The following is a 22,314-nucleotide window of genomic DNA, read 5'->3' as shown; positions in this document are numbered from 1 at the left end:
CCTGCCTCATGTCTCTTCCCCGGGAAGGACCGGGCAGTGGGACCACACTGATTTCATTGTGCTGCAGCTCCCACATTGGGGGAATCCACCCCAACCCCATGGCTGTGTGCAAAACTACAGCCTGAGTCCAAAACACAGGATCTGACCCATTTAGTGCCATGATCTGTGCCAGGGGGTGGAAATACAGGGGTGATAAGTGGGAGCTGCAAGTATGTCCCAGCGGTGCATCCCACAGTGAGTCCCTCAGGGCAAGGATCCAGCCCTGTGCCTTATGTAGCTGATTTTAACCACGGTGCTGTTTCTAGCTGTGTGTTAATAATGCAATTAAAGAGGGGCTCAATGACATCTCCCTGCCTGTGTATGGAGCTGAGCCTCTTCCTGTGTATGTACCCCCCACAGAGGGTCCCCCGGTGCCTGCCCTTCCACTGGCTGCCTGCCCACACCCCTCCAAGATAACATTTCCTTGTTTCTCATATGTGTTCAGGCCAGAAAATCCCTCCCAAATTCATTAGCAAGGTCCATGTCGAGGCACCAGCTGCTGTAAAGCCAAGTGGGATGAGTTGGGGAATGCAGAGGGCTGCGTTGCAGGGTCACACCAGGACAACCGCATGCCGAGCACTGATGCTCTGGGGGCTGCTGCAAGTGAGAGCAGGGCTGCAAAGCCTTCTTCATTGCCTCACCCAGTTGATAGGACCTTCTCCCATCATGGATTGAGGTGTGGGACCTGGCTCTGGTCAGGGTGCAGTGCTAGGGTGTGCTGACATCTGCTGCCTAGGGAGGTGGCATTGAGGGGCCATCGGTACCCAGTGCCATACAGATTGCCCTGCCTGGCACCGCAGTCTCTCCGCCAGCACCCACTCCTGGCATCTTCCCCACTGTGAAGCTTCAACCCTGCAGAGAGGGGAAGAGCCCCAGTGCCAGCCCCAGGCAGAGCCCCAAGCTTTTCCTTATGTTCCTTGGTTTTGTTTCCAGCATCCCCAGGTGGGGGTACCCCAGCCCAGGCAGGCACTGTGGCAGTGGTGGCAGAGCAGGGATGTAGGAGCCAGCAGCTCCTGGCTGCTGTGGGCACCGCGATGGGAGGTTGTTTGAAGAAGCACTTGGCACTTCCTCAAACAAAACCCACAGAGGCCAGAGCTCACTCCTGGGCACCCTGAGAGTAAACCAAGAGGGAGGGAGTTTTGCTGCTTCTAAAGAGAAGAGAAAGCAAAGCGTGGCCCTCTCCGGAGGGAGGAAGCGGAGATGAAACCAAAAAAGCCGACTGTGAAATGTCAGCTGAAATCAGACATTGTTTCTGTGATTTCTCCAGCTGGGAAGGGCTTCACAACCTCACTTACTCCAGCCCGGCACATTAACAACTCTATTTATGCTCCGTTTATTCACAGCCATGTGGCTAACATCCCGGGAAGCACAGGGTAAGTGCGACCAACACATCTTGGGGCCAGCTGTGATGGCACTGGGCAGCCCCTGGAAATGCTCCCACCAAGGGCTGTCCCTCCATCCAGGAGAGAATGGCAGCAGAGCACGGGGACCCCAGCAAGGAGACATGTCGTTCTCCTCACATAGCCCCATCCTGGGCTGGATGGACAATGAGCAAAGGGAAGCTTGAAGGGGAATGTGGGATGCAAGATGCCTCCTCCTGCACACCTCAGAAAAGCAGAGACCAGGCAAGTCAAAGGCAAAGCTCTCACTGCGATGAGTGCTGCTCATTAAGCAAACGAGGAAGGATCTGTAGCTAATCAGGGCCTGACAGGCAGCTCCTCTGCGTGCTCAATAAATAGCAGTGAAGGGCTGAAGCACTTTTTGCTCCTTCATAGGGTGCTTCCTGAGGGTTCTCTGCTCATCCTGAGTGATGTACTACCTCTGGGCTGGAGTGAGGTGGGGGTTAAATTAGCAGTGTAGAGGTGAAATGGGATGAGGGCAGCTCAGGGTGGGGGAGTTTGGGGAATGATGCTGCTGCAGTGAGCCTGGAGTGGGGATTAAGGGGTGCTCTGGGGATGGTTAGAGGCCAGCACCAAGAAGGGGCCCTGGGGGAGGAGCTGGCCATGCTGGGGTGATGCTCAGCCCCATCTGGGGTGAATGAGGGGGCAATGGGACTTGGGTCCAGCAAGAGATGGTGCCTTTGGCTTTGGGGACCCTAAAGTACATTAGGAGGGGAAGATTGCTGCTGCTAGGAAGGAGAAATCTCATTCAGCAGCCTGGGAAGGGAGATGATGGATGTCATGCTGTGGTGTATCCCTGCCCCAGAGCCCTGGGACTGTGTTAATTCCTGGCCTGGTTTTGGGATTGATCATAAAATGGGTGGTAATATCAGGTGGTGATGCACCCATCACCTTCCTGAGCTCTAATCCTCTTCTGGGGCACAGGGACACGATGGAGACAGCCCCAGGCAGGGAAGCAGAGTCGGAGAAGGGCAGTGTTTGACTGTTTGCAGCCAACTCTGACAGTGCCAGTGGGTTAAGGGACAAGGGAGAGAAAAGGCCCTTTTAGTCCCCAAAAGCTGGCAGCAGGGGCCCAGCAATATGCACCTGGGGTGAGATCCTCCAGGATGCTGCTGCCCTGCATGGCCAGTTCATGTGTTGCAGGAAAAGGAGAGAGGGATTTGCTGAAATTATGGGGTGGAAGGGCTTGTACCGCTCCTGTGTTGCTCTGCTGGCCTCTGGGCCTCAGCTTCCTCAGCCTTACTCAGCACCTTGGGTTTTCCCTTGAACCTTGGGCCAGTGTGCATTTCCCAAAGCCCATGTTTCAGGTACCATCTATTTATAGGATGCCTGACCCACAGCAAAGACAAGGAGCAGCTGCCAGTTTGGAGAAGTCAGTGTGAGGAGCAAGGATTAAAAGAAACCCCAAAACACCTCTGGGGACATCCCATCAACCTCTTTGTGCCTCACAAGCAATCAGATATTGGGACATCTTGTCCATGCCCCATTGTAACTGGCTCTGCTGCGACTCACTGGGACACAAACCACATCAGGGCAGAGACGTTCCCAGCATGGGTGTCCCCAGGCTGGAAGTGAGCTGAGAACTGATGCCCTTGTTGCATGTGACCATGCTGCTGTTGTCACAGGCTGGCTTTGTGTGTGTCCCTGCTGTGGCTGAGCTTGGCCCCTTCCACATCAACCCTGCCAGCCCCCTCCAAGTTCTCTGCCCCACTAAATTTTAGCTGTTGCTTTGTTAACGTTTAAGGATGTGGGAGCTCCTGCAGCATCACCTTGTGCTGCTTTATGTGGTACCCAGTCTGTACCCTGGGTCTGAGGACCATTTAAATGTTCAAGATGAGAGTGAGGAATTCCTGGGCTGGGATTCTCCATGACAGCTCCTGCCTTGTCCTGTGTGTGTTTTCTAGCCTGGCTAAGGGATGAGGTCCTCTGTGGGTGAGCAGGGAGAGCTGCCTGCTGTGGAGGGGGGGGAGGTTTCTGGTGTGCTGGTCCCATTTAGCATCCCTAAGGACGGATGGAGCCCCCCCCCAGCTGTGGTTCTCCAACCACAGAGGAGGCAATTTGGGAGCAGATGCTGCATCTGGGGATGAAATCATCCACCTCCTCCTTCCATTCCCCCCCTCCCCGGTAGCCGGGCTCCCCCCCCCCCGCCGCGCTGCGGGGCTACCGGGGAGGAGGGACGCTGACATCACCGCCGGAGAGCGGCTCGGCGGGGCCGGGGCTCCGCTCCGCTCCGCTCCCGTTCTCCGCTCCCGCCGCGGGAGCCGCCGCGCACGGTAAGGCTGGAGGGGGCAGCGGGAAGGCTCTGGGAGGCGGGTGGATGGAGGGATGGATGGACACACGGACGGCCCCGCTGCCGGTGCTCAGCAGCATCCCGCCATCCATCCCTCTTCCCCGGGGTCCTGCGGGGAGCGGGAGGACAGCGGGTTGGCAGCAGCACAGCATTCCCCCCCCCCTCCGGGGAAGATGTATCTCATGGTGGAATATCTATAAATGCACCAGAAAAGAGGAAGGAAAAAACCCAAACCCACCCCAAAATCCTACGTCTCCATCCGCCGGCTCCGTGCAGCAGTGCCAGGCTGGAGCTGCCGGAGGGGAGCTGCGTGCGGCAGGCGGTTTCTCAGCCCATATGTCTATTTTAAAAGCCCGTGGCGTGATCTCTTGCCCTACTTTCCAGACTCTTGCCGGTACTTTCCTTGCGTGCAGCGGCCGAGCCCTGCTGGCGGGAGATCCCTGGGAAGCGGGAGCTAAGCGAGCCGCTGGGCTCTCCCCGGTGTCCGGAGGCTGGGATGGGGGGATAAGGTGGTGGGTTGGGGATTAGACAGCAATTTGGTCGCTAAGACACTGCCTTTCTCTCTGGCAGAGAGAGGGAGGTCCCAGCACCATGCAGATGAGGCCAGGCTGAGAAGAGGATGGCACATTTGGACCCCAATTAGCTTCTCTTGTTCCCCTCTGTTTGCCCTGGTGATGAAAAGGCTCCTTACCCACACCTGAACCAACACTGCTGAGCCCTGGGCACTGAATTGGCTCTGCAGCCGTTCCAGGGCTGGAGGTGTCAGGAGCCGCTCTTCAACACTGAGGTTTTCCAACACTGGCATTCCTATTCTGCGTGTGCAGGGAAGGGAACACTCCCATCTGCACCGTGTTGCCCCAGCACTGCCATACCTGCTCTGTGTGAGCACCCCAGGCCTTAATGCCTGGTTGGATACAGGCAGTGTGACTCACACCACACAGCATCACCATGGCCTCCTCGGATGGGCTGCAGTACCGGGCACTCTACGAGTACCAGAAGGACCGGGAGGAGGACCTGGCGCTGAGCCCCGGGGACGTGCTGACAGTCAGCAGGGCCGGGCTGCTCAGCAGCCCCAGCTACAAGGACGGTGACGAGCGCAGCCCCCAGGGTTGGCTCCATGGCCTCAATGAGCGCACCAAAGAGCGCGGAGACTTCCCCGGCACCTACGTGGAGTACCTGGGTCCCACGCGCATCGTCACCTCCAACACCAAGGCCAGGCCACGGCCCTTGCCCCCGCCACCCGCTGGGACCTCTGCACCCTGGGGTGAGTGCTAGGGGAGCAGGAAGGTGGGATCCTATGGGTGGGTGCTCAATGCAAGATGGTGAGGGTGGCGTGGAGCTCGGGTGGGTGCTTGCATTCAGTGGGGATCCACCCTCGGGATGGGGATCCAGCCGCAGAAGGAGGAGCTGCCCTGGGAATTATCTGCCCTGGGAATTATCTGCCCTGATGCATCGAGGCAGCTGCAGAAGGGGCAGGGGGTACCCAGGGTATCGCTACCCCCTGCAGACAAACACACTGCAGGGATTGCTCCTCACCAGTATCCCGGGCTGGCTGTGTCCAAGGGGGTCTGTGTCTATGAGAGCACAGGAGAAGATGCAGGAGCCTTTTGGCCCTCCAAGCAAAGAGCAGAAAGTGGTGGTCCTCGGGAATCTCTTTTCCCAACTGCTCTTCTCCCCATCACTGCGGCACCCGAATCCGGCTGCTCTCGGTGCCCGGGCAAGCGCTGGCCCCCAGCCAGCTCCTGGCCTCACTGTCACTGTGTGCATGCTGGGGCAGGGGATGATCTCAGCAGGCAATGGGGTTGGTTCCTGAGGGCCTTCTCCGTCCCTGGGGGCTGTGGCGCAGTGCTGGGGAGTGGGGAAAATTCAGCAGGGCCCTTCTGGCATGGGGACCTCCGGCCATTTCTCTGATGGGATCTTGCAGCCAGCTCTGCCCTCGCCGCTCACCGCAGCCAAGTGCGCTGGGGCTGGGAGGAATTTCACAGCAGTTACATAATGTACCTGAGCAAAAAATCAACCAAAATCCCAAAGAACCCCCCCTCCCAGTTACACAAAGCCATGGTGCTTTCCTTCTCTGGGATGCGATGGAGGAGGAATAGGAGGAATGGCTCCGTGTGCGGCTGGGGCTTGGGAGAGCAGCATCACCTTTAGACACAGCTGCTCCGAACCTGCCCAGCTCATGGTCTGGTGCCTCAGACACCCACTTCAACCAGACTGGGACCAAGGCACAGATGTGTAACTGGAGAGGCTTACCTCTGATGCTGGCTGTGCATCGGAGGTACCTTGGACAAGGGTTTAGAGGGGCACCCACTGATGAGGAGTCCATCTCCCTACAAAACATGGTTTAAGGTCCCTTTGCCACCGTGATTTAAGAGGGTGAGGACCACTTCACCCCTGGGCTGAGCACAGCAGGACTCAGCTGGCATGGGGCAGTGTCCTGGGTTTAGCAGTAGCAGTCAATTCTTCTCCTTCCCTGACACCATCCATCACCACATATGGGGCTGCCATGTGGGTCCGGCAGTTCAGACCCCTCCAAAAGCACAAGGAAGATGCTGGGACCCCTCTCTGCATCCCCTCACTGCAACACGGGTGTTCCTCCACGACCGATGCTCTGAGTGCACCAAGGCACCCACAGTCCCAGCAGCGCTGGTGAGGATCACTGAGCAGCTATGCACTGCCTTTGTAGGAGGGAGCAGGCCACGTTTTGGGGGGTGCCCCTAGCAGACAAGGGGCTGGAGCCACCTTCCCAGTTAAGCTCAGTGGTGCATGAGGAGCCCTCTGCCCCTGGCTGTTTGGCATGCAGAACCCTACCAAACTTGATGCTGCAGTGTGGAGAACTCAGGTCAGGCGGGAGCAGACCCAAGGGCTCTCCAGCCCCATTTGCCAAGGAGAAGCGTGAAGCCGCCTTCTTGTTACATCCCTGCTGCCCATCACCACTGCATCATGCCTGCCCCATGCAGAGGGTGCTAATGGGCTCTTCCCCAAGGGTCTGTGAGATGTACCCAGGGGCGTTTGGTGCCCCACAGACTGAGGCACATCCTCAGCAGCAAAGTACAGTCTGGCCCATGCATAAGGTGCAGGCTGCATGTGCCTGGGGCCAGGATAGCCCCCTAAAAGTGTAAAACTGAGATTTATTTTTCCCCCTTTTTATTAATAGGAAAACTCCACCAGACCCAGGGTTTGGGGTAGATCGAGGAGGGTGCTGCCATCTGCAGGACATGCTCTGGCCATGGCCTTGTGTCCGGCCCCACTGTCCAGGGTGTGCAGACACCTTAGCAGGGGACACTCGTGCTGCATGACCACGTCTTTCTGCAGCAGCAAAGCAGCGTGCACCACTTTATGTCTGTTTAAACCCAAACCTCCTGCCTGGTGAGGTTTCCCTTGGAGTAAAAACCTCAGCATCCCCTTGACAGAAAAGGGAATTTTTTCATTTTTTAATAGTATTGGAAAATTCTTCCCATATTTTTTCCGTTCCCAGATGGAGGTTTTGAGGGACATGGTTCTTTGGCCACCCCAAACGATTATTCTTCTGCAACGGCAATGTGCTGCCTTGTATGCCCTTAGTGCCCACCAAGCCCCTGTGCCACTCAGGGACCCTGAGAAGGATGAAGCTATGGGGTGAACCCTGAATGGGAGAGAGACCCTGCATCACCCAGCCATGCCCTGGAGCCAGGGCTGGCTCTGCAAGGAGGAATGGTCTTCATTTGCACTAAATAACATCCTAGAACGGTCTCTGCAGTGGGTCCAAGTCCCAGTGGCCTTCCAAGGGGTTCAGATGTTTTGCCCCTGCCTGGTTGTCCTGGGTGGCATCACCTCCACTTCACCCAGGGCTGGAGAAGGTGGTGCATGAGGATGCTGTATTCCAGCCTGGCACTCTGCAGGGACAGGATGGGCTAAAGCTCCAGCGTGAGCTTGGGACCATTCCTGCTGTTAATAGTAAGGAGAAACAGACATTTTTTGCTGTCAGCACCTTCTCCCTGTCAGCTTGGAGGCCAAAGCCCAGTTTTCCCTAATTAGAAATCCACCCATGCAATGGGGGCATTCTCCATGGGTTCCCAACCACACACTTTGCTTTTAAACCTGAAATCTTCCCTTTTCCCACCCAGGGCATCCACACATCCCCACTGGGCAGCAGAGGGGACCCCCTTGCTAGGCTTGCATCAGCCACTGGTGAGCAGAGGTTTGCATCCCCTCCCTGCTCTCCAGGCAGCACCAGGACATCACCATGGCAAAGATCAGAGCCTGGATCCATTGCAGCCAGGTTGTGTTTTTGCAAAAAGTCGAAGGCTTTTCTTTTTTTCTTTTTTTTTTTTGTCCAAAGTCCCTTTTTTGTTTTGCCTTTTTCATTCCTTAAATTGTTATGGGTTTCTTGGCTTCACACATGAGCTCCCTGCCTTCTGCCCCATAGCAAAAGCCAAAGACAGAATGAATTTAACAAGGGAGTTGGCTGCTCTGGAGTGTGCGTCGCTGGGGGAAAAACTCACATTCAGGCTTTATTTAATTAGCTATAAGGGGTTTTATATATTTCCAGCTGAACAGACCCACTTGCCACATAAAACAGGGAAAGGGCTCTTGGCACATCAGCATTTCCAGATGCCGTCCGTACCCCGGCAGTCTCACGCAGCTCTGATGTGCTGCAGCCGATGGCAGCCCCTGCCAGCTCTTCCCTGCCTGCTGCCTTCCTGAAGGGCTCAGGACCTGTAAAGGGGGGTGGTGTTCAATCCAGCACTGTGCTGCCAGGGTCTCCATTGGGTATAACCTTCACAGGAAGGGTTTATCAGCTGGGGTGATAAGGATCCTGCCTGGGCTTGTGCTTAACCCTGTTGCAGACACCAGAGAATCCAAGCGGGCGAGTGCTGCAGGGAGCCTTGTCTGTGGTGGGTATGGATCTGGCCCCCCAGCTCCTGCCTGGTGGCACTAAGGGCTGTGGGTGATGAGAGGGGCAGCCTCGGTGCCATAGGAGGAGGGGTGGGGAAGGGGTTTTGGCCATGCTCAGGGTGGGATGTTCCCCATGGGAAGGGCATGGGTTAGAGCAGATCTCTGCATCTCAGCAAGCAGCTCAGCCCCCAGCAGCGACTCTTACTGCAAAAAGAGGATAAAATAAGGGAGAAGTTCTCCAAAATTGGACACACATGAGCCCGAGCGTTGGTTGTGGCTCTGCCAAAGCAGCAGCTTGATCTTGTCCTGGTGCAGCTGAGGAAAGAGGCTGGAATTCCTGCAGGCAGGAGTTTCCAAGCCCCTTCTCCACATCTTTCCATCACAGGGCTCCCTGGGCAGGCAGAGCTCACTGAGTACCCCACTCTCCCGGAGCAGGCGCTGCCAACCGTGGCCAGGCTCATCGAGGCACTGGAAAAACAAGGTATGGGCAGCCGTGGTGTCCTTCCATGGCTCGTATATGGGTGCACACGCTCAGCCCCCCGCTCTGTCCGTGTTCGGAGATGCCCCAAGGGCATCACTGAAGCCAAACCTCTCACCCCACACCCGGTACCCGGGGCAGGGTAAGGGAGGGGTGTTGTCTGAGTCCCTGCCCGCTTGCATTGTGTTGGAGGGGAGGATGTGGGGCTCAGGACTGACCCCTCTCTCCTGGCTGCTCCTCAGGTCTCGACAGCGAGGTGCTCTACAGACCCGGGCCCAGCTCACTGGGGGATGCTGAGCTGAAGCAAGCTCTTCTGACGGGTAAGTCCTAGAGCCACATCATTCCCCATATCCCAGGAGGGATGAGAGTTTGGGGGTGCTGCTATCAGACGAGCCATGTAACTAGGCGCAGCAGGGATGGGTTACTGCCTCCAGCCTTCTTTCAGCCCTGTAAGGTCCTGCCTCCATGCAAGCTCCCTCAATTCCCCCAGTATGCCAGCGTGATGCTGCCAAGAGGGATGCAGGTGTGGGGCTGGAGTGCTTCACTAGAATCTCTATTATTTGTTTAGGGAGAAAAAAGGTTTTGTTTCGCAAACCTGTAGGGTTCCTGCTTGCAAAAGAGGGCAGAGAGAAAGCCTCTTGTGGGTGAGAAAAAGGGAAGAAAAAGCTTATTTTTTAGGAGAACGGGCACGAACAGGATGGGGAGGAGGGAAAACCCGCTTCCCGGCGCTGCTCCGCAATTCACGGCTGGAATGGCACGGGGGTGTTGGGGACGTGACGGATCCAGTGTGCCGCTCCAATCTGGGCTGGGGGGGCTGCGTCCAGCATCTCCCTCCTCCGGGCCGCGGTGCCCGGAGGGCGGCACTGTGGCTCCAGACACGGTCCGGTTGTGCCACCGCGTCCCCCCTCCCGCCTGCCCTTGGGACACAGCCCCGCGGGAGCCGGGCACCCCGGCTCGGCTCGGCTCGGCTCGGCTCGGCTCGGGGGGGGCCGACCGGTGGCTCTGCCAGCGCCGGGAGCCGGCGACAGCCGGGCCGTGTTGCTGGGGAGAAGGGCTGTGATGAAATCGCTATATTAAGCAGCATGACCTCATCGCTTCCCCGCGCACCGGGAGACGAGTCCCCGCCGGGCCCGGGCTGCGGAGAAGGGAGGGATGCAGGGGGAGAGGTGCTGCGGGTCCCAGCGCTGCTCGCCCGGGGGGTGATGTGGGGCAAGGTGCACCCCACACCCGCTCCTCTCCCGTTGCAGAAGCCCCTGCTGCGGTGTGGGGAAGGCAGGGGAAGGGGTGTCCTTGAGCACAGCCGCTTCCCCCGGCCCAGATTTGCCGGCTGAGGAGGTGAAGGCATCCGCAGAGCAATCCCTGGGGTCTCGGGTGTCCTGGGCACTGGTGCCCAGGCTGGGCAGGGGCACTGACAACAGCACAAGGAGGATGCTTTGCTTTCTGAGCACGCAGGAGTTACGGATCCTCTGTTCATCCCGCAGCATCCCAAGCAGGCATAAGGCTCCCCAGCAGCCCCACAGCAGTCACTACCGAAATCCTCCTGCCCAGCCCTGGGAGAGAACCACAGACCAGGGGCAAAATCCACTGGCCTTGCCAGAGCCTGGGCTGGTGCCTCTGGGTCCATCCAGATTTTTCATCTCCCACTGCAGGACACAGCACTGGGCAGGGAATTGCCATCATTGTTTTCAAACCATTTGAAAGCTTGGTAAATCCCCAACAGCCCAGAGAGACCTGATGCTCCCAAGCCCCCCATCTCCTCTAGGACTTAAATAAGCTCTTTTATTATCAGGGAGCTGCCCCTTGTGCTCAGGAACACTGAGTTGGGCAAAGCCAGAGCTCCCCAGAGCTGGCTGGAGGGGGTAGGACATGTCACACATTTGCTACCTCAGCTAAAGATGCTCAGCCCTCCCAGAGGGATGATCTGCAAATAGGATGGGGATGATGTTCCTAATAGGGCCAAGCACCCCGGCAGACCACAGGCTTGGCAGCCTGCATCCCCATAGCCTCCTGCAGATCAGAGACCCAGTGGTGCTGCCCCAGGTCTCTCGTGGTCTGGGGAGGACAGGAGAGCATTTGTCAGGAGCACCAAGGGCCATAGAAGCCCTTGCATTACATTTGGTGAAGTAAAATATCTCTGCCAAAAAAATGGAGTTTGCATGCCCCACGGCAGAAGTGAGGGTTGTGTTTCTCTTCCTCCTGCATTCCTGGTGATCCATCCCTGCAGCACCCCATCTCTCTCAGCCCGCCTGCGAAAGTCAAGCTCCATTTTAGGGAACAAGGAGAAATCAGAGCCGGGGCTGGCAGTGGCTGGAACTGAACTGTGTCTCGGCTGAGGGGAAAACCAGGTTCCCTCTGGGGGTTTTAGCTTCCCTGCAAATACCCAAATCATGCTGGTGTTTGGCAGAGGTGGCAAGAAAAGTGCTAGAGAGTGCAAGGAAGGAGCAGGGGCTGTAAGAGTTTGGGTGTTGCTTTTCTAACCCCTAAACCTTAAGATGCAGGTGAAAACAGGGTGTTTTCTACACTGAAAGAGCATCTGAACTTCTGGTGGGGAGGAGCAGGTTTCTCTGGGGACAAGTAGCCATGCAGGTCAGAGTGATCCTGGTTGCCCTGGGGATTGTGTCCCTGGGGCTGAATTGTGCTTATCAAACCTTTCACCATCCCTGGCCCTTCCAGAGTCCCTACCCATGGGGGTAAGCCTCATGGGGCAGCCTCCAAGCTGAACATCCCCCAGGCTTTGGGATGAAGGTTTTCCATCCTCATGGGGCTGCAGCAGTGTTGGGCACAGTGGGTTTGGATGCAGCATGGCTCCATGTGGCTCTACAGCCTGGGCTGAGCCTATCCCTATCCCAGTGATAGTGACATCTTGCAGGATGGTGGCCACAGACTGTGCACCAAACTTGATATTTCCATGATGGATAATACAAGAAAAGATATTTATAGGTGAAAGATCAGGAAAGCAAAGACAGAGCTCATCGATAACAGGGGGGTTGTGAACCAAGATGCCACCAGAGCCGTCGGGTGCAGCAGGGACTGAAGGGTGGATGGGCTCACAGCCAGCTTACCCTGGCTCCAGAGGGGAATGACTTGGTTTAGGACACTCGGCGCTCGGTTCAGACGCTCACATCCCGAGAGGAGAGCAGGGCCACGCGACACGGCTGAACACAGGAGCCAACATCACGTGGCGGCTCTGGAAAGGGACTTAGCGAAAAGCCGCAGCCCCATGGGGGCCGGGGGGGATTCACCAAAGCACTGCAGGGGATGAGGCAGGGCAGGAGCCCTGGTGCAGCCGCAGGGAGGGGGCTTTGGGCAGCAGAAAGAGGGGAGAGCACATCTTTAAATGGCAGCGGCAGTGCAACACTCATCCTGGCTGCACACGGTGCTCCCTGCAGTGCCAGGCTGCTTCGTGACTGCAGGCATCTCTGTGCCCGTCGTGCCAGGGCCACATGGTAACCCCAAGGGTTTCCAGCCCCCAGCACTCCTGCTATCCCCTGTGTGTGGTTCAGGGGCTGTTTGGAGCACTGCCGATGAGGCAAATGACACGGTGCTTGCAGACAGAGGTTTATGAGCACCTTCGGTGCCCAGGGGTGATGTCTATTCACCCCATGCTTGCTCAGGGTCCTGCCTGTACCCCTCTCCCCCTGACAGGTGCCAGGCAGCCTTCTTCTCAAGGCTGACATTGAACTTGGGAGCTTCTCGGGCTGGTGGGTGGGCTGGTGCGGGTTGGAGCAAGTCGGAGCACAGAGATCCAAGCTGGGGGAGGCTCGGCATGGGGATGGCTGCACAGTCCTGCAGGTAGTGTCTGGCAGCGCCCTGCCACTGCTGGGTAGGGATGGTCTGCATCCCTATCCCTCCTCTCTGGTGGCGATAGGGCACAGAGATCCTGCAGACTGTCCCCTCTGCATGGCTCCTTGGGTGCTCTGTTGGCTCAGATGGGGCTGAACCCACTCGGTTTGGTGGCAGAGCACCGAAACCTCCCACGTTTTGGACAACGGATGCCCTGATCCAGACTCTGGGGTCCAGCTGCAGGCGCAAATACTGAGACCCTTCCCCGTATGCACAGGCAGCACTATGAAAAGCCTCCACTGTTGTCAGGGCCGGTCAGGAGCTGCCTGCATCCCTGGGTGCTGGGGCGAATCCGGCAGCAGCGTGAGGCGGATTGGAGCCGGTGTCTCCAGGCGTGCCGTGCCTGCGCTGCCATCCTGCGCGCTTTGATCCGGGCCCCGGCGCAGAGCAGTCTGCCTGGAGACACGCTCACATGCCCGGGAATTAGGTCAGGTCTCGGTGGGGATTAGCGAGTGGTGGTGGGCCTCGGAGCTTCACCGGGGCTGCTGCTGGGCAGAAAGGGCTGGGATGGAGGGAAGAGCAACCACACACCGCTTCCCCCATCATCACAGCATGGATACCCAGCGGGGGAGTGTATCCCCATCCCTGGGATGCCAGAGGGGGTGTGAGGCCCCCAGGGGCTCTGTTTTCCCCCGGCCAGGCTATTAACCCCACCACAATGACTTTACTCCCGAACACAAGGCGCCCCGGTGCCTGCCGCACTGCTTTTTATTTATACCTGCAGTGGAAATAAACCCCGTGTCATCAGAGCCTGGCGAGAGGCATGAGCTCATCTCTTATATTTGGTGGTGATGAAAGAAGGGTAAATAAACAGCAGCAGACACACATCCCTGCCAAACCCAGCGGGGTGAACGGGGGGTGAGATTTTGCCATCCCTTCCCGTAGCTGCTGGGAAACTGAGGAAGGGAACTGGCTTTGGGAAGCAGAGGCAGGGGAAGGCAGCCTCACTGGGCACCCTTGGAAGGGTATTGCAGCACCCCTGCCCTGGTTGAGTGCAAGTCAGTGGTGAAACCCAGCTGGAAAGGTGTTTGGGGCTGCCAGGAGCTGCTGTGCATAGGCAGGGGATGTGGATGTCCTGGCAGTGCCCAGTCCTCCAGCACAAGGTACTAGCAGGGTGGCTGAAGGATGTTACAGTGATACGGAATCCTAGCTGGGGAGATAGCCCCTGATTTGGTGCACAGCGCCCCAGTAAACCCACACTGTGGGATGCCCAGGAGCCTCAGATCAGGTCCAGGGGAGGTACAGGTCCTTGTGCAGGTAGCATCCATGGGGATGGGAAGGTATAGCCCCAAGGACTGGACAACAAGGACACCCCTGCAGCACCAGCTGACAATTAAACCTAAAAGGTCTGGAAAGGGTATTTAAGTCAGTATTTAAGTTAGCTCCAGATATGGGTCTGGCATCCAGGTGGCAAGAGGCTGGGAGCACCCATTGCTTTTCCTTCTGGGCTGGTGGTCATCGTGTGCACCCTTTCCCCAGCCCCAAATTTATTCCTGCTTTTCATCCCCCATGCGATGTGGATGCTCTCCACTGGTCCCCAGCTGCTTGCTTGCTCTGCTGGCAGGAGAACAAGCAGGTTGTGTGTTTGAAGAGGTTGGTAGGGGGGTGAGGTTGGGCTTTTGGGGTGTCTTCCTTCTATTTGTGCCAGGCAGATGGAATCCCTCCATCATTCACTTGGGGAAGAGATCGGAACATCTGGAGAGCAGCAGGAGAGCATTGACTCATCCTGCAGCATCATTAACTTCTTATAGCTGGTTATCATCTCCCTCTGATAAGGGGAGAGCAGCATCCATGGGGTCAGGCCAGCATAATTGGCTGGGAAGGCTCCAGGATTAACCCTTCCCCAACTGCTGGCCAAACCTTCCCAAGCTGCTGGGACACAGCCTGTGCTGGGGAGCAGCTTGGAACACCCCAACTGTGCTCTCAGCCTAATGGGGAGCCCAGCTCACCACAGCAGCCCCAGAAGAAGCTGGGGCAGGAGGGTGCCACTCCAGGAGGATGGGGGCAATGGGCTAATGGCTATTTCTAGCCAAGGTGCCGAGGAAAATGGTACCATCAGCAATCAGTCCCTGTCTCCCCGTGGTCTCCCCATCACGTCTCTCTCTGGATGCAAAGATGTTTTTGAGTCTTGCTTTGAAACTGGCTGAGCCTTCCCTTTGAACACTCCCCCAAGCCCATGCCTAATGATGCAAATGAGCTAATTAGGCCGTGGTGGAGCCCAGGGCTGATCGCCTGGGGCCAATGCCCAGCAGCGGCCCCTTCCCTGTGCAGGAACAGCTTGCGGCTGCTCTTCCCAATCCATGCCAGCCTCCTTAAGGCAAGTGACAGATCCCCGCAGAAACCTCCGTGTCAGGCAGGGCAGAGCAGCCGGGCTTGCCCTGGGTGAGAAGGGGTTTGGGGTTTGCACTCTGCTGATGGAGCAGCTCTCTTCAATGCAGCTGCTTGCCCAAGCAATGAGATGCTGAAACCCCATCCAGCACCATCGCTGGGTTTCAGCTGTGCACTGTAGGGTTTCAGCCCAAAACGGGGGTTGGAGCATCCTGTGGTATCCCCAACCCGGCTCTCCTTCCCCTGCCCAGCCGGAGCCAACCTGCCAGCTCACTTTTCCAGGGCATGTACTAGCAAAAATGGGGAATTGGCCCATAAATCCCAATAGAAATAATCCTTTCAGCCAAAAAGGTCCAGAAGCATGGCTGGCTGGGAGATGGGAGCATCTGCATAGACCAGAGTGGGCCTGGGCTGCAGCAGGCGAGCACTGCCACAGCCCTGCCCCAGCTTGAGGATCCTGGGGGCAGATTGGTCCATGGAGTGATGCTGTGACAGCGGGGGATGCCAGGAAGGCAGCATCCGCCTTTGCCTCGGGTCATGTTTGACCACTCTGGATAGCTGCCCGCCCCAGCACAGTGGCATCTGTCTCGGGCACAGCTCCCAGCAAGCTGGGTGCTTGCTCCTGGAAATGAGGTAGCGTCTCCAACGGCTGGGTTAAAGGCTTCTTTTTGGGCATTGGTCAATCTGTTTTCTCTCTGGTCTCCAAGCCAAATGGCAGGCACTAGCCATAAGGGACCCACCATGGCTTCTTGTCCCTGAGCAGACAGAGGAGGAGGCAGGCAGGCTCCTGGTCCATGATGGAGATGCCCTATGGAGGGGAGTTCAAGGCCAAGGTGCCCCAAATCAGCCTTTGCTGTGAGCTGCGGAGCTGCTCCCCAGCCCAGCCCAGCGAGGTATACCCTAGGAAATAGCTTTTCCCTGCTCTTCTGGGTTTATCACCCCAAAAGGGAGCACAGCCGCATGTGGTCAGCTGAAATGGTTGGAGGCTCAAGATGGAGCATCTCCCAGGATGGCACCAACTTCAGTAAAGCTGAGTCTGGGGGTGAAGATACAAAGAGAGGAGGGGAAGGGGCCTCAGAGCAGGGCAAGCCAAACATCTCAATCACAACGCACCTGGCCATTTGGGGCCTGACACCTCATCAGTAAGAAAGTGCAAAATCTGTTCTTTTTTCAATATTCTAACTCAGAAGAAGTGAGAAATTCGGTTTCTCCAAATGAGCCATTTCAAACAATCCCAAATATCTTGGGCTTTCTATTTTCCCACTAATCCCCCCAAGATTTCTCCTATGAGGAGAATTTCAAAACATTGCACATGACTCCAGTTCGAATCAAAGCCAGATTTTGAAACCTCCAGATCTCTGCTGCAAAAGGGACCATCACCCTCCAGGCAGCCACCTCCTGGCCTGACCACGCTGAGAGACCTCCAAGACAAACGCATGAGGCAATACCAAAGGATGCTGAAAGGGCTCTTCCCCCTGGACCCTGGTGAAGCAATGCCCTCATTCCAGCCCGGCCATGGCGCTCAGACAGACGCATCCCACTCTTTGCCTCCTGCTGGACCCTGGGACATGTCTGCTTGGAGCACTGACCCTGTCCCAAGCCCAGGTCCCTGTTCCCTGAAGCTCCTTCACCAGGGCAGCTGCCTTTCGGAGCCAGGATAATAGCTGTTGGTTGGGCATTTTGGCCTTGCTGGAGGTAATGTGGGCCTTTAGCAACATGCATTGCCTGGGGAGCATAACCCTGGTACATGGATGCATTTTCCAAGAAGTTCCTCCAGGGCTGGCCTTGGCACATGGTGCCTGGTCCTGATGGCCAGAGGTTGCCTTAGGGCAGCTGCTCAGTCCATTCCATGGGTGCTATCCTTCAGTGGGACCACGGTGGAATGGCAAAAGCCCCTTGTATAGCTGGATGTATAGCTCACACAAAATGGAGATGCTGCCTCATGCTTTCACATGGGACTCTGGGCCAGTGGAAACTGGGACAGGAATATTTGCTGGGGGTGCTGGCAGTGAAATCACAGGCTGCCATTCCTGGGAAAGGTTGGAATGTGTGGCGAAATCAGCACCCATGTCCAGAGGAAAGCTCGCAGGGATGGAAGAGCTCTGAGGAGCAGCACCACGGGCTAAGGGCTCCTGCTGTGTCTCCCTGCAGATGCCTCAGCTGTGGACATGGACCTGTATGAGGCCCAGACACTGGCAGAGGCCCTGAAGTGGTACCTCCAGGAGCTTCCATCACCCCTGATCCCTCCGGCTCTCTACAGCGACTTGATTCTCATGGCTCAAGGTAAGCACAGCCCGGCTAACCCTGTGCCTGCAATGTTTGTGTGGCTAAAGATGCTTTGTGAAGCATCTTTCCCAACGCACCTCCAGAATGGCTCCTCACCCCGTCCCCTGCTTGATGCTGCACTAAAGATCACTGGGAGTATCCCCTGTGCCGGAGCAGCACTGCAGCTTTTGGGAGAAAGGGGAGCCCTGCAGGCAGCTTCTCCCTCAGTGCAGCATGGTGCAGTGCCCGGAGCAGGAGGTGTTGCCTGCCCGGCCGGGTGGCTGCCAAGGCTGGGTGATGCTGGCCCCAGAAGAAAGCGTTATTATAATGGTTTGGCTCTGCTTCCCGGGAATTTTTTGCTGTAATCGTGTTAACTCTTGGCTTTATATGGGCATAGAAAATTCCCTGCTTTTTCAGCTCAGCGCTGTCAGGAAGTGCCTGTAGGTCCCCAGCCCCTGTGTAAATGTACCAGACTGACAAGGGTTTGGGTTTATTTCACCTTGTATTTTCAAAAAAGCAGGCAGGGCTGGTACCCACACCAGCAGAGTCCATGCTCCATCCTAACAAGGAGCCTGGACCACAACCCATTTCAAATGCATCCTCGCAGAGCTGCTCAGCATCTTCTTGTCCAAGGCCCTGTGGGCATCACCAAGCAAACACAAAGCCCTTGCCCGCCATGTTCGCTAGGACCTGAACCCCTTGCCACCTTCAAACCAGCTCTCATCATTGGTCACTGCAGTATCCTCCATCCTCACATACCACCTCCCCATGCACAGATCATATTCTTGGCTGCCTTAAGAAGCTAGGCATGGCCTTTTCCTACTATGTGGGAAAATGTCACAGGCTCTTCATGGCCTCCAGTGAGGCAGGAGGGATATATGGAAAAGAAAAGGGATAACTCACACCCTGTCCTCCCTGCCCTGCACAGAAACACAGAGCCAGGAGAAATACTCCCGGGGCCGATGGCACTGAGAAGCTGCCTTCCCCTCACCAGTCAAGAGGAGAAATCAAAGGCTGCCTCCCTTCCAAGGATAAAAACGCAATTAGGAAGCAATTAGCTGGGTTGCCTCGTTAAGTGACTTCAAAGGAAAGCGCCTTTCCCTGCAGCCTGTGCTGGAGTGCAAGGAACGGGTGCAGGGGGAGGAGGAGGGGGCAGAACAGAGGCGAAACCGATGGGGATTTCAGTGGGGCTTTAGGGAGAAAATAGAAGCACAAGTCTGTCAGGAGATGGTGCTGGGGGCTGGCAGCCTGCCCTGCAGCCAGACTCCTCCTGCCCCGCTCCAGGCTGCGGGCTGACCACCTGCAAAAGGAGATGGAAAACATCCCCACATTCCCCATTTGGATGTGGACTTTCCCCCTACAGCATCCCCAGGGTACAAAAAGCAGCCAATCGGGGTAGGGGTGGCCTGAAGCAAAGCCAAACATCCCCATAGGAGCTGAGCTGCTCGTTGGATATGGAGGCACACGAGCGCCCCATCACCATCCCAGCTGGGCTGCAGACCAGCTTTGAAGGGGATCACAATCCCCGGCAGACCTGGTGCACCCCGGCCTCAAGGATGGATGCCGGGAGCTGGCTGGGCATCAGCCAAGCCTCAGCCCTGGTGCAAAGAGCCATGAGGAGCTGAGTCAGCCCCAGCCGAGCCGGGCTTTGAAGCTGGCTGAGAGCAATGCAGCCCTGGGGACCTCCCTGTCCCCCGCAGATGAAAGGGCCAGGCCAAGGCAGGGATGGAGGATGGAGCTGCAGAGCAGCTGCTTCCCATGCCCAGGGCAGGACCGCGATCCTAGGCCACTGAGCTCACAGCTCACAAGACAGGGGAGCCCCGGCCAAGGCTGTCAGAGGGCACTGGGAATGTGGGGGGATGCTGGTGGGAACACTGCAGGGCTGAGGGCTGCTCGGGGCAGCTGGGACAGAGGTTCTGGCAGCACCTCTGTGGTGTGCAACACCATTAGGTGCCTGCTTTTATTCACATGGGCAATTCAAGAGTCAGCCCTCCCTGCTGCTGCATCTCGGGATGTGAGACCACACTGGGAGGGATGCAGGGGCTGCTGTCAACCCAAATGTAGCTTTTTTCCCCCTAAAACCCCTTTTCCCTCCCAGTTTGCTTTTACTGCAGGGGAGGGCTGGGCCTCTAGATCTGGGAGATCTTCCTGCTGGTGCCTATTTCCCCACCTCTGCTTTGCTCTGCCTTTCCCATGGCAGGGTTTTTGCTGTTCTCTGTTGGAGCAGCAGTGAGGGGTGTTTAGGTTCAGCCCCTGCCAGGTGAGCAGCTTAGCTCCCCATGCTCCCTCCCTGGTTGTGCTGAGAGAGAGAATGTGCCGAAGTCACCCTTCACTGATCTGGAGTGGTGTCAGTGGGTAAATGGGGCTGGCAGCCTACAGCAAGAAGTGGCTGATACCTTCAGGGCATCACCTGCATGGGCTCTTCACTCCCTTTGGTACCCATGTGTCTCACAGCCTGTCTGTGGGGAGGGATGGGCTGCAAACCATAGTAATGGTTTTGAGGGGCGAGGTTGAGGTCAGGGTTTTGGGGTGCAGAGACCTGCCACATCACATGTGCTGGTAAGCACCAGTCTCCCATGAGAGGCAAGAGGATGCCCCAGCCTCCCGACCTGACCTTTCTCCTTCTGTTTCCCCTTCATTGCAGAGACCCCGGGCCTGGAGGAGTGTGGCCAGCGAGCCAGAGCCCTGCTGGCCCCCCCGGCGCTGCCGCAGCCCCAGGCACTGCTCCTGCGCCAGCTCCTCTGCCACTTCTGCCACCTCTGCCAGGGCACGCAGCGGAGCCGCCCCTCGCCCCGGCTCCTCGGGGAGCAGTTTGGGGAGCTGCTCCTTCGCCCCGCGGCAGGCAGGTGAGGTGCCCCTCCATGCATGGGATGGGATGGACAGGAGAAGGGTGCCCATAGCCAGGCACCAAACCAAGCTGGTTGTGCTTGGTGAGAGCCCACAAGCGGCTCAGCCCTGAGTTTTCCAAAGGGGGAGGCCAGAGCTGGGAGCCCCCATCTCTGATGTGTGATGCTCTGCCGTAGAATGGTTAGGGTTGCAAAGGACCTTAAGCCATCCCATCTCTTCTTTGCCCAGTGACCAGGCCTGATGGCACACATGGGACTGGGATGAGCAGCATTGCTCCAGTCCCACAGGAGATCCATGGGGGTGGCTGGCTCCTGTCCCAGAGGTGTGGGGGTCTCTGGTGGGGGTGAGCTGCTGCCACCCTCACAGATCCACCCCTTTCTTCTCCCCACAGCACTGAGGTGGGCCCTGAGCTCCGTGCAAGGATCCTTGAGTCCCTCATCATGGCCAGCGAGGCAGCGGAGGTAACAGCAGCCCCTGGTAAGAGATGCGCCAGAGGGAGTGAATTCTGGGGAGGTGATGGCAACAGATCTGTCCTGGTGACCAGTGCAGCGACAGGAAGGTGTTTACTATCTCTGCAGTGGTGGCTGTGCCCATTTCCCTTCCTCCTTTCTCCTCAGAGAAACTGGGTTTGGGGCATTTCTTTGCAGCCCTCTGAAGGTTTGCAGCTATCTTCTTGCTTAATATCAATATTGCTGCTCTTCGATCTCAGTGTGGTACAAGCAGGTCCCAGTGCCCCATTCTGGGGGCTCGGTAGGTGCGGATGCTCTCGGGTGCTGTGTGGTTTGTTTCAGTGAGCAGGGGTCTGGCTGAAGCCTGGGAGGAAAAACATACCAACACAGCCATAAAATGGCAGGATGGTGCTTGCTCAGGATCAAATCAGGGTTTGGGATTTTTGACTTGTGTCTGGTTTTCACGCGCACAGAACCACACTGTGTCCATTGACGTGCTGCTGCTTCCCCATGGGGCACCCCAAAGGAGGGGATGGGGATGGGTCCTTGTTCCTCACCTCTTCATGCATGGGAAAGGAGCCAGGGTTGTGTGTTCTGTTGCAGATGTTAATGATTCCATGCAGCCTTGCCCTGCTGCACTGCAGTTCTACCCTTTTTATAACCAACACCAGTTTGCTCCAGTACCAATTCTGCTCTGGTGGTTGAAGTTCCAGCCTTCTGCTGGCCACCTTTTTCTGCCATGTCCCTCTTGCTTGGTGACATCTCATGTCCCATCAGTGTCCAAAGACACAGCACATGCCCCTTGTGCCCTCTGCAGCACCCCAGGGATGGGAGGCAAGTTGTCCATTCAGGCAGGGATGGAGAATAGGGTAGGGAAGGGTGCTCAGCGGAACACAAACAAGAAACCTTGAGGACCACAGAGATCATCCCTGTGGGATCCCATCTCTAGGCAGCCACTGAGATCTGTCTGTGTGTCTGCACCAGCTGCCCAGAACCCTGGGAGGCAAAACTACTTCCAGCCCTCCTGCTCAGAGATATGTCAACGCTGGCCGCAGTGAAGCCTGTCTGTCTGTGATGTATCTGGGTCCCTGTCATCACCCTGCCTCCCTGAGGGGTGGCCAGGCCAGGCAGGATTACAACTCTTAATATTCCTCGTAAATCAGCCCTTTCAGACCTGTCATCTTATTTATTGCTCTCCCACGAGTTTGTCAAGATCCATATGCCTCTTCCACCCGCTGATCCAGATGTTGGGCAGCTGCAGCCTGGCAGTCCCTGGGGTCACTGCTGCCATCACTAGACCCTGCACTGTCATCCATTGCCACCACCCCAAACAGAGCAGAGGGGTTGGGCAGCATCCTGTGGTCCTTATCCCCTTTCTGGATCAAAATCTCCCCCACTGGGCACCCTACAAGTGCGGGGCAGGGGACAGAGCACTTGGACCTGCTGTTTCGCTGTGGGACTTTAGACAAGTCGTGCCACCTCCCTTCTCTTCATACC

At 57.1% G+C, this 22,314-nt stretch overlaps 1 protein-coding gene across 2 annotated transcripts in view; it reads left to right on the top strand.

The window, feature by feature from the left end:
• The first annotated feature begins 3,450 nt into the window (after positions 1–3,450).
• The window catches only part of PIK3R3 (phosphoinositide-3-kinase regulatory subunit 3), a 78,982-nt gene continuing 60,118 nt past the window's right edge, over positions 3,451–22,314 (top strand). The window contains exons 1-7 of one of the 2 annotated variants that reach the window (XM_057430726.1): positions 3,451–3,712; positions 4,300–4,993; positions 8,993–9,088; positions 9,328–9,405; positions 17,408–17,539; positions 20,166–20,367; positions 20,760–20,845. In XM_057430726.1, coding sequence (XP_057286709.1) covers positions 4,678–4,993; positions 8,993–9,088; positions 9,328–9,405; positions 17,408–17,539; positions 20,166–20,367; positions 20,760–20,845 — 910 coding nt within the window. In that variant the 5' untranslated portion in view covers positions 3,451–3,712; positions 4,300–4,677. The remainder of the gene's footprint in view (positions 3,713–4,299; positions 4,994–8,992; positions 9,089–9,327; positions 9,406–17,407; positions 17,540–20,165; positions 20,368–20,759; positions 20,846–22,314) is intronic. The other variant, XM_057430723.1, reaches the window with a different exon arrangement.

The sequence above is a fragment of the Pezoporus wallicus genome, unplaced genomic scaffold (genome assembly GCF_028554395.1).
Source record: "Pezoporus wallicus isolate ANWC-B61680 ecotype Strahan unplaced genomic scaffold, APGP_CSIRO_Pwel_v1 contig_10084, whole genome shotgun sequence".
Taxonomy (NCBI): domain Eukaryota; kingdom Metazoa; phylum Chordata; class Aves; order Psittaciformes; family Psittacidae; genus Pezoporus; species Pezoporus wallicus.
Note: the sequence above shows the minus strand (reverse complement) of the source record. Positions and strands in the feature narration are given on the sequence as shown.